We start from the raw sequence: 16,910 nt of genomic DNA, 5'->3' as shown, positions 1-16,910 counted from the left end.
TTGCTGTGTGACTCGGGGCAGGTGACTGAACCTCTCTGAGTCCTGGTTTCCACTGCAAAAACGTGGGGATGATAATATACTGTGAAGGATTGAGGATCATACAGGATAATGTATGACAAAGGGTCTGGCTGGTTATCAACAGTGATGGGGGGGGTCCCATCACTGTTAGAGCTTCATTTCCATAAGAAAATGAAGCCAACCCAGTCCAAAGAGGACGATGCTAGACCACACAGTTTATAATAATTTCCACATATTTAGCAAAGATGGCATAAGAGATATACTATAGCAGTGTTTATTGAATGTTTAGCCATTCTGATTCCACATTTTTTCCAAATTGAAAGTCACCTGCTGTGGGTGATGATCCATTTAGACTACTTTATTAAGAGCATCCACATGCAAACACCATAGCCAGTGGTGGAGATGATGGTGAAAAGCACAGATGTGGAGTGTGCCCACAGGGAGCCTGTGTTTTAGTAGAAGAGACAGAAAAAAAAAAAAAAGGAAATCAATGGACAAAGAAAACAATTGAAAACCGGGACAGTTGCTGTGGAGGAAAAACGAGGGACTGAGAAGGTTAGGGGACCTTTCTCAGCTAGGGTCGTCACTGACGGGGTCTCTGAGGTGACAGGAGTTAAAACCTAAAAGATAAGAGGTGTCAGTCACGTGAAGAGTGAGGGTCAGAGGAGACACGTGCAAAGGCCCTGAGGTGGGAGAAAGCATAATGTGTTCAAGGAACCAAAAGAAGACCAGGGTGGCCCGTGTGTAGTGAACACATGCGGATGAGACATGCAGGGCGAGGTTCCTGCAGCCGTGGTGAGTAAGGGGCTTGGACCTGCTTCTAGGTGCACGGGAAAGCCGTCGGCACTTTTCAGGTAAAGATGTGGCAAAATCTAATTTACGTTTTCAGAATGGTTTGGCCTGGGACAAGAGTAAGAGCAGGGAGACCAGCCAGGGAGCTGTTGCAAACGTCAAAATGAGAGATACGGACGGGTGGCCTAGGCAAGGTCAGTAGGAGCGAAGAGAGGGAGAAGGGGGCGGGTTACGGGCGTCTCTTGAGGTGTAACAGGAACACTCGATGGGCTGGATGTGTGGAGGGAGATGAAGGGAGGAGTGAAGACTGTTTCTTGGTTTCTGGCCTTTGCAACCAGAAAGACAGTGGTGCAAGGGAGATTGTGGGCTGTGAGAAGAGAACCGAGCATTCTATGTTTGAAGGTTAATGGGCATTGAGTGCAAGGGAGGGGTAGGTGCCTATATATCCGCAGGCGATGGTCTGGACTGAAGTCATCCAGTGGATAAAATCGCCTGGGAGAGTCTGTTTCTGTTTTGTAAATAACTTCATTTATATCATTAAAAAAAATTAGATTCTGCCTATGAGTGATATCATACAGTATTTGTCCTATTTACAAAACAGAAACAGACTCACAGATTTTGAAAACGAACTTATGGTGACTAAAGGGGAAACGTTGGCGGGGAGGGATAAATTAGGAGCTTGGGATTAACATATGCACACTACTATATATAAAATAGATAATCAACAAGAACCTACTATATAGCACAGGGAACTCTCCTCAGTACTCTGTAATAACCTATATAGGAAAAGAATCTGAAAAAGAATGGATACATGTATATGTATAACTGAATCACTTTGCTGTACACCTGAAACTCACACAACATTGTAAATCAACTATACTCCAGTGACATTTTTTTTAATGAAAAAAAAATCGCCTGGGGGATATTAGAGAGAAGGTCAGTAACGGAGCCCTAGGGCATCATGGCTTGGAGACGCAGGCAGAAGAGGGACGACAAAGCAGTCTGACAGGTGGAAAGAAAACCAGGAGCTGGTGATGTCTGGGAAGAACAGAGCGGAGCGCGCAGGGCGCAGGAGGGGTTACGCGTGCACGGGAGGCGTGTAATTGGAGCACTAGATCTATTTGTGCATACATATCCAGGCCTTTAATAGGAGAGCTCAGCTGTCAGAGGCCCTCATTCTGAAACACTTGTAAAGCAGAATGTCAAGGACTTATTCTCTCAGATGAATGACGAACTATTATTCCCTCTTCAAAAGTCACTTAAAGGTCCCTCTGCTGTAACATTACCCGTCCTTTTCTTTGCGGGGGCTGAAGTGAGTCGCTGGAGCCCTTTGAGAAACTGGCTCTCTCTCTCTCCTCCCAGGTGGACCCGGGCTCAGGAGGTGGCAGGTCCTCAGTGAGAAGCCTGGTTCTGTCACTGACTGCCCACGTGACCCTAAGGTGCTCTTCCTGCACTGAGCTTCACTTGACTCACCTGTAGCATGAAGATAATAATGCCCATCTCCTGTGACTGTCGTGAAGATTCAGGAAAGCAGTGTGTGCGAAAGGGATTTCCATAGCGCCTGGCACATAGTAGGTGCTCAATAAACAGCAGCTGACCACAGTGATGCTTGGGATGCAGTCAGTAGTGTGGCCTTCCTCTCAGACCCTCACGGTCATCCTCAATCCTTCTCTCTCCTTCACTGTCTCTATCCAAAGTATCACTAACCCCACAACCGCCTCCTCTGCTGCTCCTACCCCATTTCAGGTCTCACCACCTCTCACCTGGGCAACTGAAGCAGGCTCCCAATTTGTCTTTTGTTCCAGTTATTTCATACCCTTGTCTCTTCTGCATACCTGGGCTGCCAAAATTGTTTTTCAAAAACACTGCTCCACTTCAAAGCCTCAAGGGAATCCGCACTTAAATGACTCAGGAGAGAATTTAAGCACCTTGCAATGGCACATGAGGCCCTTCAGAATTTGGCCTCACCGGCCTCATCTTTGACCACTGCCCACCTCCTCCCCACAAGCCGGCCAGTGTCATTCCAGCCGTGAGGAACTACTCATAACTCTCCCAAAAAGCCATGCTCTTTTGCATCTCAGGGGCTGGCCCCTCAGTCTAGAGTGTCATTTCTTCTCTGCTCATCTTTCAAGACCCATCCCAATTGTTGCCTCCCCTCGGAGACCGTTCCAGCCTCTTCCCCACACTGTCAATCTCTCCCTCCTCCGCTCTTCTCCCATGAACAGAAATTCCTTCCTGATGGTCTGCCATCCCCCTTGGACTGCGAGCCCCTTCACGGCAGGGGCCCTGACTGATGCCTTTGGTGGGACCCTGCTGGCCTGCCTGGCACATCGAAGGACTACATCTGTGTGTAGCCGGCTTCTATGTCAGCTGTAAGTGAGCACTGGTGGTACCTGCTGAAAGCTCTCCCGCAGATGGCTCTGGTCCTCAGAGTGGCAGAATTCCAAAATGTCCTTTCCTAGAAGATCCTAAATAAAGAGACAAGCTTTAATAATCTCCAATCCCACGTTTCATTTTTTTTATATCTCACTGTTAGACGAGAGCGTTCACATACACCCCCTTCAATCCTTTAGCTCACACCATCATTAGGGGAAGAAAAGTGGATGCAAATTTTCTCTTTGAGCAATCATGGAGCTGGCGTCTGGTACGCTATCCTCAGTCCTTTCGGCATATTCAACACCGACTTCTAATTTTGCTAAGGCACTTAGAGCAGCAGCTTCAAAATGCAATTTTATTTTTGTTTGCCTTGGAGAGGCAAACTGCACAGGCAAACTGTAATAAACATATTTTAATAAACAAAAAGAACGCAAATGATAGCATGAGGACGGATGTGTTGCCTATGAAAACTGGAATTGTTTAAATGGGGAAACTGCAGCTCTCTCGTGCCTGGAGAAATGCTGTTATCATAAAATAACTGCACTTGCTAAAAGCCTGTTTACTACCTACCTTTGCTCCTCTATGTTTTATTCAAAGGACTCAGCATTAACCCCAAACGAAAGTGTTTTGCAATGAAACCAACTATAAAAAGATAAACCATCAAAAGGCAAATGCGTTATAAGAAAGTGGTCCAGTTGGAAGGGCCTTAAATGGCAAAGGATTTAAACTAAGTCATCGATCAGAACCCAAATCAGCAAATGGCTTCAGTGGGAGCGGACACTGACAGTGGAAAGGAAGTCTTATTTGTGTGCCAAAAAGCATCTAGATGCTCATGGAAGGTGCCAGTGGATTAATGGATCTGGCTGGAAACAGAGGACCATCAGAGGTTATGGTGATTTTGGAAACAGATTAATTTTCCCCATCATTCCAATCCAAAATCTGAACTTTGCATCAACCTAGAGATGTAGAATTATATGAATGGTTCCAATATTTCAATTTGGTCTGTTCTAAAATACATATGTGGGCTTCCTTAGTGGCTGATAAGGAAACTGGGGCCCAGAAATGTAAAGAAAGTGGTCCACTCTTCCTGTTAGTCCAGGGTGTGGCCAAGGCAGTTTGAAACATTTTAGACTCATTGTACTCATGACCTGGAAGGATCTGTGAAATTAACTCTACATGGGAGACCTTCCCTGGTGGCGCAGTGGTTAAGAATCCGCCTGCCAATGCAGGGGACACGGGTTCGAGCCCTGGTCCAGGAAGATCCCACATGCCACGGAGCAACTAAGCCTGTGAGCCATAACTACTGAGCCTGTGTGCCACAACTACTGAATCCCACGTGCCTAGAGCCTGTGCTCTGCAACAAGAGAAGCCACCACGATGAGCCCGCGCACTGCAACAAAGAGTAGCCCCGGCTTGCCGCAACTAGAGAAAGCCCGCATGCAGCAACAAAGACCCAGTGCAGCCAAAAATAAAATAAATAAACAAATTTATAAAAAAATATATATATAATTAAAATACCCATATCAGCATATCCCAAACTTTGTTCCTTTTTTTTCTTTCTTTTTTTGTTCAAATGCTTTTTATTTTGAAAATTTAAATCTACAGAAAAGTTGAAAGGGTGGTATAATAAACACCTGTGTGTCGTTTAGCTTGATTCATCAATTGTCAATATTTTGCCACATTTGCATTTTTCTCTTTCTTTCATATATATGTAAACATAAATATATAAGTGAAACATAAAATATATAGAAATGAAATATCTTTCATATACACATATATTTTAAAAAGTTTTGTTGAATCATTTGAAAATAATTAGCAGAAATCATGACACTTCTCCCTGAAATATGTATCTCATAAAAATGACACCATCTCACAAATCCATAATATACCCTATTATGCCTAAAAAAAATCAAGTTATTTGATAAAATCACCCATTATTCCATACATATTAACATTTCCTCCCAAATGTCCTTTATAAGTCTTCAGGTTGAGGACCCAATTAAGGGTCTTACATTACATATTAATATAAAATAATTATTAATTTAAAATTAATTAAATTAAATTAAATTAAAATTTTAAATTTAAATTAAAAATTAATTAAATTAAAAATTAATATAAAATAATATTACATATTATTTTATCTCTTTGGTTTATCTTAATTTGGAACAATCTCTCCTGCCTTTTGGTGTTTCTCATGACTTCTGTGTTTCTCACGGACTTTTTTTAAAAAAAAGGCCTTGAAAATGTACCCCCTGTAAAAAGAGGTTCCAAATACATTTGAGAAATAAGCGGTTAGACAAAATTAATTGAACATCTTTAAGACTTTTCAGCATCTTTCACACTAATATACTTTTAAAGTTTCTAAGGAGATTTTCCGTTTGGTGTTAATAAAACTTAATTGATCAGAGAGCCTCTTTTTCATAGAGCATCTTAACTCTAGTTTGAGAAAAATCATTTAGATTAAACGAAATGGTTAGGACAAAAATGCAGAGTTAATTTTAAGCAGTGCAGTGGCATACAATGTTCTTTTTTGCTTTGGAAGGACATTACTGTACCCAGGTAGGGAGATGGATTTTTATCCTGTGTTTCCCTATATTGTGATGTACAATATCTTGAACAAATGTAGTAGGTGCATTTTAAGTAAAACTAAATCTCTAGCTGACTGCCATGAGCTCAAAACCACCTACCTGGGGTTGGTAGCCAATCACACTGATGCATCTTGGGTCCACAAATGTGATGATCCCGTCAGAGTTATGCCGGGATAAGAATTCCGTTGGCACCGACATCCCGCTCATGTCCATGCACACGGGAGAGCTGGTCACCTGGATGGAGAAATCCACAGGGAGGTGGTGATGGAGACTGAGTTAGAGAATGGGAACAATCCATGTGGATTTTTTAAAAAACTAATTAATTAATTAATTTGTTTATTTTTGGCTGTGCTGGGTTTTCGTTGCCACGTGCAGGCTCTCTAGTTGCGGTGAGCCGGGGCTACTCTTCATTGCGGTGCGCAGGCTTATTACGGTGGCTTCTCTTGTGGAGCATGGGCTCTAGGCGCGCGGGCTTCAGTAGTTGTGGCATGTGGGCTCAACACTTGTGGCTCGCGGGCCCTAGAGCGTAGGTTCAGTAGTTGTGGCGCACGGTCTTAGTTGCTCCATGGCATGTGGGATCTTCCCGGACCAGGGCTCGAACCCGTGTCCCCTGCATTGGCAGGCAGATTCTTAACCACTGCACCACCAGGGAAGTCCCCCATGTGGATTTAATTTCACAGATCCTTCCAGGTCATGAGTACAATGAGTCTAAAATGTTTCAAACTGCCTTGGCCACACCCTGGACTAACAGGAAGAGTGGACCACTTTCTTTACTGACCACTTTCTGAGCCCCAGTTTCCTTATCAGTCCCTGGGAATTAGGAAGCTGTAACCTCATAGGGTGGTTGTGAGGTTCAGAGAGACACTGCACGTCAAACCCTGGCACAACACCTGGCACGCAGCTGGTGCTCAGAAGTGTTAATACCCTTCCCTTCCCCCACCTTCCCGTTACTAAGGATGGGAAATGAGTCTAAGGAACTGGTCAAAATATTTGGAAAGTCTATATTTGTGAACTGAATTTACCCAAGTATTCTTTCTTCCCCATTTGCAGGGAATAACCAATGCTTACCACATGTGAATGGAATAGCTTATTCATCTGTCTGAAAATGGTAAGACCTAGGAAACCAGGGATGTGAAAGGTCAGTGTCACCTGAACTACATCTGTCATGGCCCCTTCATCAGTACGGAGAAGGCCATCGATGCCACAAGGAGAAAGACTGAGTGGCTACTGTGTGTGCCAGGCGTGAAGCCAGTGGACTTTATATACACTATTCAGCATATCTAATTCTCAAAAGATTAAAAAGACACATTTTTTGCCCTTGAGGAGCTTGCAAGGAAGGGGACTGCCCTCAACTAACTATACGAAAACAGACAGTGAAGAATCATAACTGACATATAAACCTAACACCAGGCGTGTAGGGAGGAGGGGATGATTCATTTTGACTAAGCAGATAAGGAGTCATTTCACTGGATCTTGAAGGATGAGGAAATAGGAAGTAAACAAGAGGAGAAGGAGCTGTAAAAGGAGAAGAAGGGAAACAAGGAAATACCAGGCAGAAGGAACAGCCCGTGGACACCTGCAATGGTGGGGAAGTGCACGGTGGGCTTGTGGAAAGGGCATGCTGTGGTTTGGGAACAGGGCATGAGGTGGGGAGGGAGGAGGTGGGGTTGTAAGATGAGTGGGTGCTTTATCCTGCAGACAATGGGGCAACATTCAAGGGGATTAAACAGGGCTGTGAAACAACAAGGTCCTACTGTGTAGCACCGGGAACTATATTCAGTATCTTGTCATAACCTATAATGGAAAAGAATCTGAAAAAGATATATCTGTCTATGCAATGGGTTGGCCAAAACGTTCGTTCGGGTTTTTCCGAAAAACGTGAACGAACGTTTTGGCCAACCCAGTATCTATCTATGTGCTTATGTGTCAATCTATGTATCTGTCTATCTATCTCTCTATTTATCTATCTATATTTCTATTTATCTTTCTCTATATATCTGAATCGCTTTGCTGTATACCTGAAACCAACATGATATTGTAAATCAACTATACTTCAATAAAAAAATTTTTTTAAACCCGGGTGTGATGTGAGCAGAGCTCAACTTCGCAGTAACTGGCGCACATGTGGGGACGGACTGACTCAGGCCCTCAGTGAAGCAAGGACAGCTTGCTTCTGCTGCCCCCAGCTCAGAGTCCCTGCCCCCCTTCTTCTCCCAGATGCAGCCTCATCCTTCTCCCACAGAGTGAGACACAGAACCCAACCATACTGAGGACACAGGAGGTCGAAAAAGGCATCCAAACCTACAGGCTCTTGCTCTTTGCAATAATAAGCTTTCCCTGGAGATCAAAAAAGCTGTGAGCTTTTTCTTACCTGGAGTCTTCCAATTGCCACAAGGCAATATTTACTGCTTTGTCCCACGTCGGCATCTTCTTCAGGTATGGTCATTCCTGAAATGAGAAATGCCAGAGTCATCAACGACATGTCCAAGATGAATCGAAAAGGGGTAAAAGTGTCCATGATTTTATTTACACAATCAAAGATACAGATCCACTGTTGATCCTGCAGGGTTTGGGAAGCTGCCCATGAATTCACCACCCCTCACTCATTTCCTGCTCCTCTTGGCCTGATGTCTTTTTTTTTTTTTTTTTTTTTTTTGCCGTATGCGGGCCTCTCACTGCCGTGGCCTCTCCCGTTGAGGAGCACAGGCTCCGGACGCACAGGCTCAGAGGCCACGGCTCACGCGCCCAGCCGCTCCGCGGCATGTGGGATCTTCCCGGACCGGGGCACGAACCCGTGTCCCCTGCATCGGCAGGCGGACTCTCAACCACTGCGCCACCAGCAAAGCCTTGCCTGATGTCTTTTGATAATTTCATGGTACATTATCATCTGCATCTGTGGATGATGCAGAGGGATTTAAGGAAGATGAAACAAATTATTCATTTATACATTTGCAAAACTTGGCTAAAGCACTTGGTTATAAGAGAAATTTCGATAAGAAGTGTATAGGGGCACTTCAAATTATGTAAATATTTCACTTATCTGTTGCCCAAAATCAAATACCATCAGAGGCAGAATCAAAAACAAAAACAAAAAACAAAAACTAAAACGCACCAAAACCAAAATGACTAACTTGCCAGGCAAGAGAACGTAACTAGTGTTCACTCTTCTGTTGTAAAGTCAGGGTTTTCGAGGGATAGAAAGGAGAAACTGGGCTTCCCTGGTGGCGCAGTGGTTGGGGGTCTGCCTGCCGATGCAGGGGACACGGGTTGGTGCCCCGATCCCACATGCCGCGGAACGGCTAGGCCCGTGAGCCATGGCTGATGACCCTGCGCATCCGGAGCCTGTGCTCCGCAATGGGAGAGGCCACAACAGTGAGAGGCCCGCGTACCACACACAAAAAAAAAAAAAAAAAAAAGAAAGGAGAAACTGGTGATGGGAATGATGATTAAGCGCTAAAAACCGGTGCTCTGGATAGGAAGGAATTGGTTAAAACAATCCTCACTGTTGTTGGTTAGAACTGTTGTAGTGAAACAAGCATTCTGCTCTGATATCTCCTAGACAAGAGCTGTTAAGTAGAAAATTCCCTTTTATACTGCATTAACACTTAACATAAGTATTTTCGCACTAGGTCATCACACAAGCACAGTGACAGCCCATCACTACAGACTGTGAAGGGAGTGTTAACACGACTCTAGCTGTAAGGGCCAGAGAAATGTCACTCCCTCCTCATCCCCACCACCTTCTTCACACTCCTCTCTGCCTCCCCGCCCCCCCTCCCCCGCCGGAGGTAACCAGTCCCTTAGGTTTCTGCTTTATCCTTTGCTGTATTTGTTTTGCACAAATGAGCATCTGTCTCCTCTTCTCCTATGAAGGGCAGTGCACTGTAGATGCTCTTTGGGGCTTTGTTTATTTCACTTCACAGTATGTCCTGAAAGACACTCCATGATTATTCATAGAGCTCTTCCTTATTCTTTTTTCAGAATTGCATATTGCTGCATTATGTAGAGTAACCAACGTTGAATACTACCACTCTCTTATGTACGAACATTTAGGTGTTTCCAATACTTTGTAACTACAAACAAGGCTGCGAAGAATAATCTTGCGCACACATATTTTCTTAAGAATTGGAGGTGTAGATACACCCAGAAGATACACCTACCCTAGAAGTGGGATTTCTAGGTTACAAGGTAAGTGTATATGTACGTAGTTTTGTTAGGTGTGGCCACATTCCCCTCCAGAAGGAGTGTACCAATGTGCATTCCCACCAGCAAGGTATGAGAGGCCTTTTTCCCCACTCTTGGCCAACAGAATATGCTGTCATATGATTTAATTTTGGTCAGTTGGATAGGTTAGAAATAGTATTTCAGTGCTGTCTTAATTTGCATTTCTCTAATTATGAGTGAGTCTGCACATCATTTCATATGTTTGAGGATCATTTTTGTATCTTATCTTTTAGTGAATTGTCTATTTGTGTATCTTCCCCATTTTTTTAAAAAGGTTTTCTTTTTTTTTTTTTTAATTTATATACTTTATTTTTTGCTGCGTTGGGTCTTCGTTGCTGTGCCTGGGCTTTCTCTAGTTGTGGTGAGCAGGGGCTACTCTTCATTGAGGTGTGTAGGTTTCTCATTGTGCCGGCTTCTCTTGGTGCAGAGCACGGGCTCTAGGTGCACATGCTTCAGTGTGGCGTGTGGGCTCTGTAGTGGTGGCTCACGGGCTTAGTTGCTCTGCAGCACGTGGGATCTTCCTGGACAAGGGCTCGAACCCGGGCCCCCTGCATTGGCAGGTGGATTCTTAAGCACTGCGCCACCAGGGAAGTCCCCTCCCCATTTTTCTATTGGGATTTTGATCCTTTGCCCCTCAATTTTCAGGAGTTCTTCGTATATCAGGCATATTAAGCCTTTGTGGTATATGTTGTGAATATGTTCTCCCGGGTGGTCCTTTGTCTTTTGACTTCCCTTACGATGATTGAAAAAATTTATAATTTTTATGTAGTCAAATTTATCAATCTATTACCCCTAGTATCTGAGTCATAATTAGAAAGCCATTTCCTACACCAAGGTTAAAGAGAAAGTCAGCCATGTTTTCCTCTGATATTTTATGGTTTCCTTTTTTACATTTAGATCCCTAATCCATTTGGAGCTATTCTTGTGTAGGGGTGTGAGATATATTGGATTTAATTTTATCTTTTTCTAAATGGCTATCCAGTTGTCACACTAACATTTATTAAAAGTGCAGTGATTTGAGATGCCACCTTTATCATACTATAAATTCTAATATGTATTTGGGTCTAATACTGGGCCTTCTCTTCTATTCCACAGGCCAATTGTCCATCAAGCATTAGTACCACAGGATTTTAATTACAGAGGATTTATAGTATCTGGCAGGGCTATTCCTCCCTTGTAGTTTTTCTTTTTCATTGTTTTCTTGTCTATTCTTGGACGTTTATTTTTTCACATGAACTTAGTATCAACTTATTTAACTCCATAAATAGCTTGCTGTTATTTTTATTAGGACTGCATTAAATTTATAAATCAACTTCAGGAGAACTGACATCTTTATAAAGTTGAATTGTCCTACTCAAGAACAGGGGATGTTTTCCATTTGTACGCCTGCTTTTGTGTCTTCCAGACTGTATTAAAAATCTCCTCATATATACTTGTACTTTGTATACTTATGAAAATTCCTAAGTATTTAAATTAAAAAAAAAATTTCAGTGTAATATGTCATTTATACTTAAATTAAAAAAAATTTAAGTGTAAATGACATATTAGTTTCAGGTGTACAACACAGTGACTTGATATTTTATAAAATGATCACCACAATAAGTCTAGTTACCATCTGTCACCTTAAAAGTTGTTACATTTCCTATGCTGTACGTTACACCCCTGTTACTTATTTATTTGATAACTGGAAGTTTGTACCTCTTAATTCTCTTTACCTATTTCACTCTCCCCCAACACCCTCCCCTCTGGCATTCGTTTATCCTCTGTATCTATGAGTCTGTTTCTGTTTTATCTTGTTTACTTGTTTGTCTTGTTTTTTGGATTCCACATATAAGTAAAATCATATGGTATTTGTCTTTTTCTGCCTGACTTATTTCACTTAGTATCAATATAATACGCTCTAGGTCCAACCAGGCTGTCACAAATGGCAAGATTTCATTTTTTTTTTATGGCTGAGTAATATTTAGTTGTGTATATATACCACATCTTTTTTATCCAGTCATCTATCAATGGACACTTAGGTTGCTTCCATATCTTGGCCACTGTGAATAATGCTGCAATGAACATAAGGGTGCATATATCTTTCTGAATTAGTATTTTTGTTTTCTTCGGGAAAATGCCCAGAAGTGGAACTGCTGAATCAGATGGTAGTTCTATATTTAATTTGTTGAGGAACCTCCATTTTGTTTCCATAGTGGCTGCACGAATTTACATTACCACTAACAGTGCATGAGGGTTCTCTTCTCCACATCCTTGCCAACACTTATTATTTGTTGTTTTTTTGATAATAGCTATTCTGACAGGTGTGAGGTGATTATCTCCTTGTGGTTTTGATTTGCATTTCCCTGATGATTAGTGAGGTTGAGCACCTTTTCATGTGTCTGCTGGCCATCTGTATGTCTTCTTTAGAAAAATGTCTATTCAGATCCTCTGCCCATTTTTTAATTGGGTTGTTTGCTTTTTTGATGCTGAGTTGTATGAGTTCTTTGTGTATTTTAGATATTAACCCCTTATCAGATATATCATTTGCAAATATCTTCTCCCATTCAGTAGACTGCCTTTTCATTTTAATGCTAGTTTCCTTCTCTGTGCAAAAGCTTTTTAGTTTGATGTAGTCCCATTTGTTTATTTTTGCTTTTGTTTCCCTAGCCTAAGGAGACATATCCAAAAAAAAAAATTGCTAAGATGGATGTCAAAGAGCATAGTATATTTAGTTCACAGAGTTTTATGGGTTCAGGTCTTACATTTAAGTCTTTAATCCATCTTGATTTGTTTTTGGTATGGTGTGAGAAAGTAGTCTAGTTCGATTCTTTTGCATGTGCTGTCCATTTTCCCAACACCATCACATATATGTACGCAAGCCTTGCTGGCCTTCTATGCCAGATGTCTGGGGGCTTGTCTTCCTGATGCAGGACTCTCAGTCCAGGGAGTCCGAGTGGGGCTTGGGCCCCTCATTCTATGGGGAGAATTTCTGCAATTGTGATTATCCTCCTGTTCATGGGTCACCTCCCTGGGGATGTGGGTCTTGACTATACGGCATGTTTGCCCCTCCCACCCATATTACTGTGGTTCCTTCTTTATCTCTTTAGTTGTGGAAAATCTTTTCTCCTAGTCTTCAGGTTGTTCTCATTGGTAATTGTTCTGTAAATAGTTGTAATTTTGGTGTGCCCATGGAAGAAGGTGAGCTCAGGGTCTTCCTACTCCCCCCATCCTAAGTATTTAACCTTCCTTCCTGCTATTATAAATGGGGTTTTCTCTACCCTTATGCCTTCTGTGTATTGTTTATGTATACAAAGACTATTGACTTTTGTATATTAACTTTGTATTGTGTTACTTCACTGAATTATTGCTTCAGTTAATTTTGTCATTGATTCACTGGGCTTTTGTAGGTATATTACCATATAATTTAAAATAGAGATAGTTTTCCTTCTTCTTTACACAGTTTTTGCCTCTGATTTCTCTTGTTTAATTACATGGGCTAATATCTCTATTACAATGTTGACTAGTAGTAGAGATAGTGGGCGTTCTTGCCTGGTTTCTGATCTTAGTGGAAATGTCTCAAGGGTTTCTCTGCTAAATAAGATACCTAAAAAATTATCTCTGAATTACTGCTTGGCATTTTTGAAAATCTCTTTAATGCCTTGCTTCATAGTAGATAGCTGTATTCTATTATCTGTTGTGCATAAAGTCTATTACAATATGTTGTTTTACTTGAGGAATATGAAGAAAATATAGCCTCACATGGAGGCTAGTTGGAGGGGGGAGAAGTTTTTTAAGGTAATTATTGATATTCTTCTTTGATATTTTCCTAAACCTTGACAAGTGATAGTTTCTTAAAGGTTAATTGAAATGTGATTCACTGACTATATCAATGAATTTTTCATACTCTGTTACATGAAAATAGATTGGTCTAACACTTTGACTGGATCTTTTACCCATACATGATTTTGAACATCATGTATTGGTCATTTGGAAAATACTGGTTTACCAAATTACACAGATCTTCTAAATGTTGACACATTACATTATACAATATAAAAAAAAAATCACACTTGTTAATTTCACCATGTATTGCATCAGAAGATATGGTTAGGTATTGGTCATGATTATGGTGGTGGCTACAACTTTTCCAAAATTCAAATTTTCACTAAAAACTTTGAATTTTATCACTGACAACAAATACTATCAACTGCTTTCCTTGAAGTGACAGGCTCATTTTAACTTTTTAAGAAAACTATCTGCCAAACACACAAGTTTGAATAACCATAGTTTGTTGTCATTCTTTCAAGTAAAAACATGGTGTTTGTGAAAAAAGCAGCTAGGTCAGCTCACAACTCAAACAACTGCACAAGCGCTTTTCCTTGACACAACCAGCATGCTTTGGTATGCAGCAGAAGTCACTTTATACATACTGACAAGTTCAGACTTTAATACAATTAATATTATTAATATTTTTACTTCTTCATCAAGGACATTCTCAAGTGAAACCAGCAGTTTTAAATTAAATTTTGAAATTAATTTTTCCTGCAAATGCATGGTGATAAACCCCAAGCACGAGAAATGTGAAAATTACACCAGGGCACATCGTAAATGTCTCAAAACCAGTGATGAAGAGAAAGCCTTCAGGACTTCCCTCGTGGTGCAGTGGTTAGGAATCCGCCTGCCAATGCAGGGGACACGGGTTTGAGCCCTGGTTGGGGAACATCCCACATGCCATGGAGCAACTAAGCCCATGCGCCACAACTACTGAGTCTGTGCTCTAGAGCCTGCAAGCCATAACTACTGAAGTCTGCGCGCCTAGAGCCCGTGCTCCACAAGAGAAGCCACCGCAATGAGAAGCCCACACACCACAACGAAGAGTAGTCCCTGCTCGCTGCAACTAGAGAAAGCTCACGCGCAGCAACGAAGACCCAACACCGCCAAAAATTAATTAATTAATTAAAAAGAATAAAAAAGAGAAAGTCTTCAAAGAATCCAGAGGGGAAAAAAAGAGGCATATTTACATATAAAAGAACAAAGATAAATATGACAGCTGATTTCTTGTCAGAAACAATGTAAGTAAGAAGATAATATTTTAAAGAATTGAAAAAAAAATCTGTCTACTTAGCATTCTATATCAAGTGAAAATATCTTTCAAAAGTAAAGGTGAAATAAAGACTTCTTCAGACATACAAAAGCTGAAATAGTTCAGCACCGGCACACCATCATTATTAGAATGTTAAAACCATCTTTATGCCACAGGAGAAATAACACCACATGAAAATATGTATCTACACAAAGGAATGAAAACCACTGGAAACGGTAACCATGAGTAAATATGTAAGGTTTTTTTTCTTTTTTTTTTGCCACACCATGCGGCATGGAGGATCTTAGTTTCCTGACCAGGGACTGAACCCAACCACCAAGGAATTCCCAAGATTATTTTCCTATGAAATAAATCAGTAACGTAAAAGCCAGGAGGGGAAAAAATGGATGCACACTATTGTGAGATTGTTATACTGTACGTGAAGTGGTATAATATTGCTTGAAGATAGACTCTGATAAGTTAAGATGCATATTATAAGCACTACAGCGACCATTAAGATACCAAAACAATTTCAGCTAATAATTCAAAAAAGGAGATACAATGAAATCATAAAAAAAAATTCCAAAAGAAGGCAGGAAAAGAGGAAAAAGGGAACAAAGGACAAATAGGAACACAGAAAATGATACATAAATGAACCATAACAATAATCACATTAAATATAAATGGTCTAAATGCCCCAATTAAAAGGCCAAGTTTATCAGACTGGATAAAAAAGCAAGACTTAACCATATGCTGCTTAGAAGAAATACTAAAGAACTAAGTTCAAGCTGATTTGTGTCTTAGATGGTTTTTAAACCCTCTTGGGGGTAGTATCCATATTCTACAGCTTCACTTCATGGGAAGTTCTCTAGCATGGTATATGCCACTGACAATATATGACACAGAAGTCAGGGTCCTGGAGCCACACTGGCTAAGCTCCATCTTAGCCTGCATTAAACTGAGGTCTGTGTGACATCTCTACATCCACCTTGGGAGAGGCCTCTACATGCTACAGTGCTCATGAGTGGTACGGCAACTACTGTCATTGACTGCAGTTCCAGAAATTACTTGAGAAGGAAGTTAAAGTGTTAGAAGACTGAATGCACTGATTCACGTCCTCCTTCACTGGTTTGTTCATGCCCATCTTGATAAACAGTCTTATTCAAGAGAGGGCTGCAGGAGAAACAGTGACTGTAAGCAACCGTCCCATCCACTCTTTTACCCTCACCCTCTCCCCACGCCCAACTCTTCTTCCACTGAATTTGGCTGACAGTGGAAAAAGTCTCGAGGGGCCACTTGACTCACACCACTCCTCAGGTTCTGTGGTCTAAACCAAGTTCAGATCCGAGTTTTCCAAATCCTAGTTTTTCCAGAAAATGGACAAGCGGGTATCTTGGTTTAGGGTCAACCCCAAAGCAGAGGCTGAGACAGGACTTTAGTGCAGATAGTTTACATGGGAGGTGAGTCCAAGAAAGGAGGGGCGAGCCAGTGAGGAGAGTGAAAGAGAAAAGGAAGAAAAACCAAGATCAGGGAAGCGCCTCCACGCTCTGGGCTTTGCCTACAACTGGGCCAACTGTGACCCTTGCAGGGGAGTCCCTGGTGCAGAGGAGAAAGACACCACATCTTTTTTTTTTTTTTTTAAATATATATATATATTTATTTATTTGGTTGTGCCGGGTCTTAGTTGCAGCAGGCGGGCTCCTTGGTTGCAGCAGGCGGGCTCCTTAGTTGCGGCATGCAGGCTCCTTAGTTGTGGCATGCATGTGGGATCTAGTTCCCTGACCAGGGATCAAACCTGGGCTCCCTGCATTGGGAGTCTTATCCACTGTGCCACCAGGGAAGTCCCA

The 16,910-nt window shown here is 41.7% G+C and overlaps 1 protein-coding gene across 7 annotated transcripts in view; it reads right to left on the bottom strand.

Annotated features, from left to right (window-relative positions):
• ARNT2 (aryl hydrocarbon receptor nuclear translocator 2) overlaps positions 1-16,910 on the bottom strand; it is a 194,186-nt gene that overhangs the window by 42,727 nt on the left and 134,549 nt on the right. For all 7 annotated transcript variants that reach the window (XM_081227599.1, XM_081227601.1, XM_081227597.1 and 4 more), the window contains 3 exons: positions 8,146-8,222; positions 5,874-6,008; positions 3,204-3,278 (listed from right to left, as the gene is read on the bottom strand). In XM_081227599.1, coding sequence (XP_081083725.1) covers positions 3,204-3,278; positions 5,874-6,008; positions 8,146-8,222 — 287 coding nt within the window. The remainder of the gene's footprint in view (positions 1-3,203; positions 3,279-5,873; positions 6,009-8,145; positions 8,223-16,910) is intronic.

The sequence above is a fragment of the Mesoplodon bidens genome (assembly GCF_964165515.1).
Source record: "Mesoplodon bidens genome assembly, chromosome: 3".
NCBI lineage: Eukaryota > Metazoa > Chordata > Mammalia > Artiodactyla > Ziphiidae > Mesoplodon > Mesoplodon bidens.
Note: the sequence above shows the minus strand (reverse complement) of the source record. Positions and strands in the feature narration are given on the sequence as shown.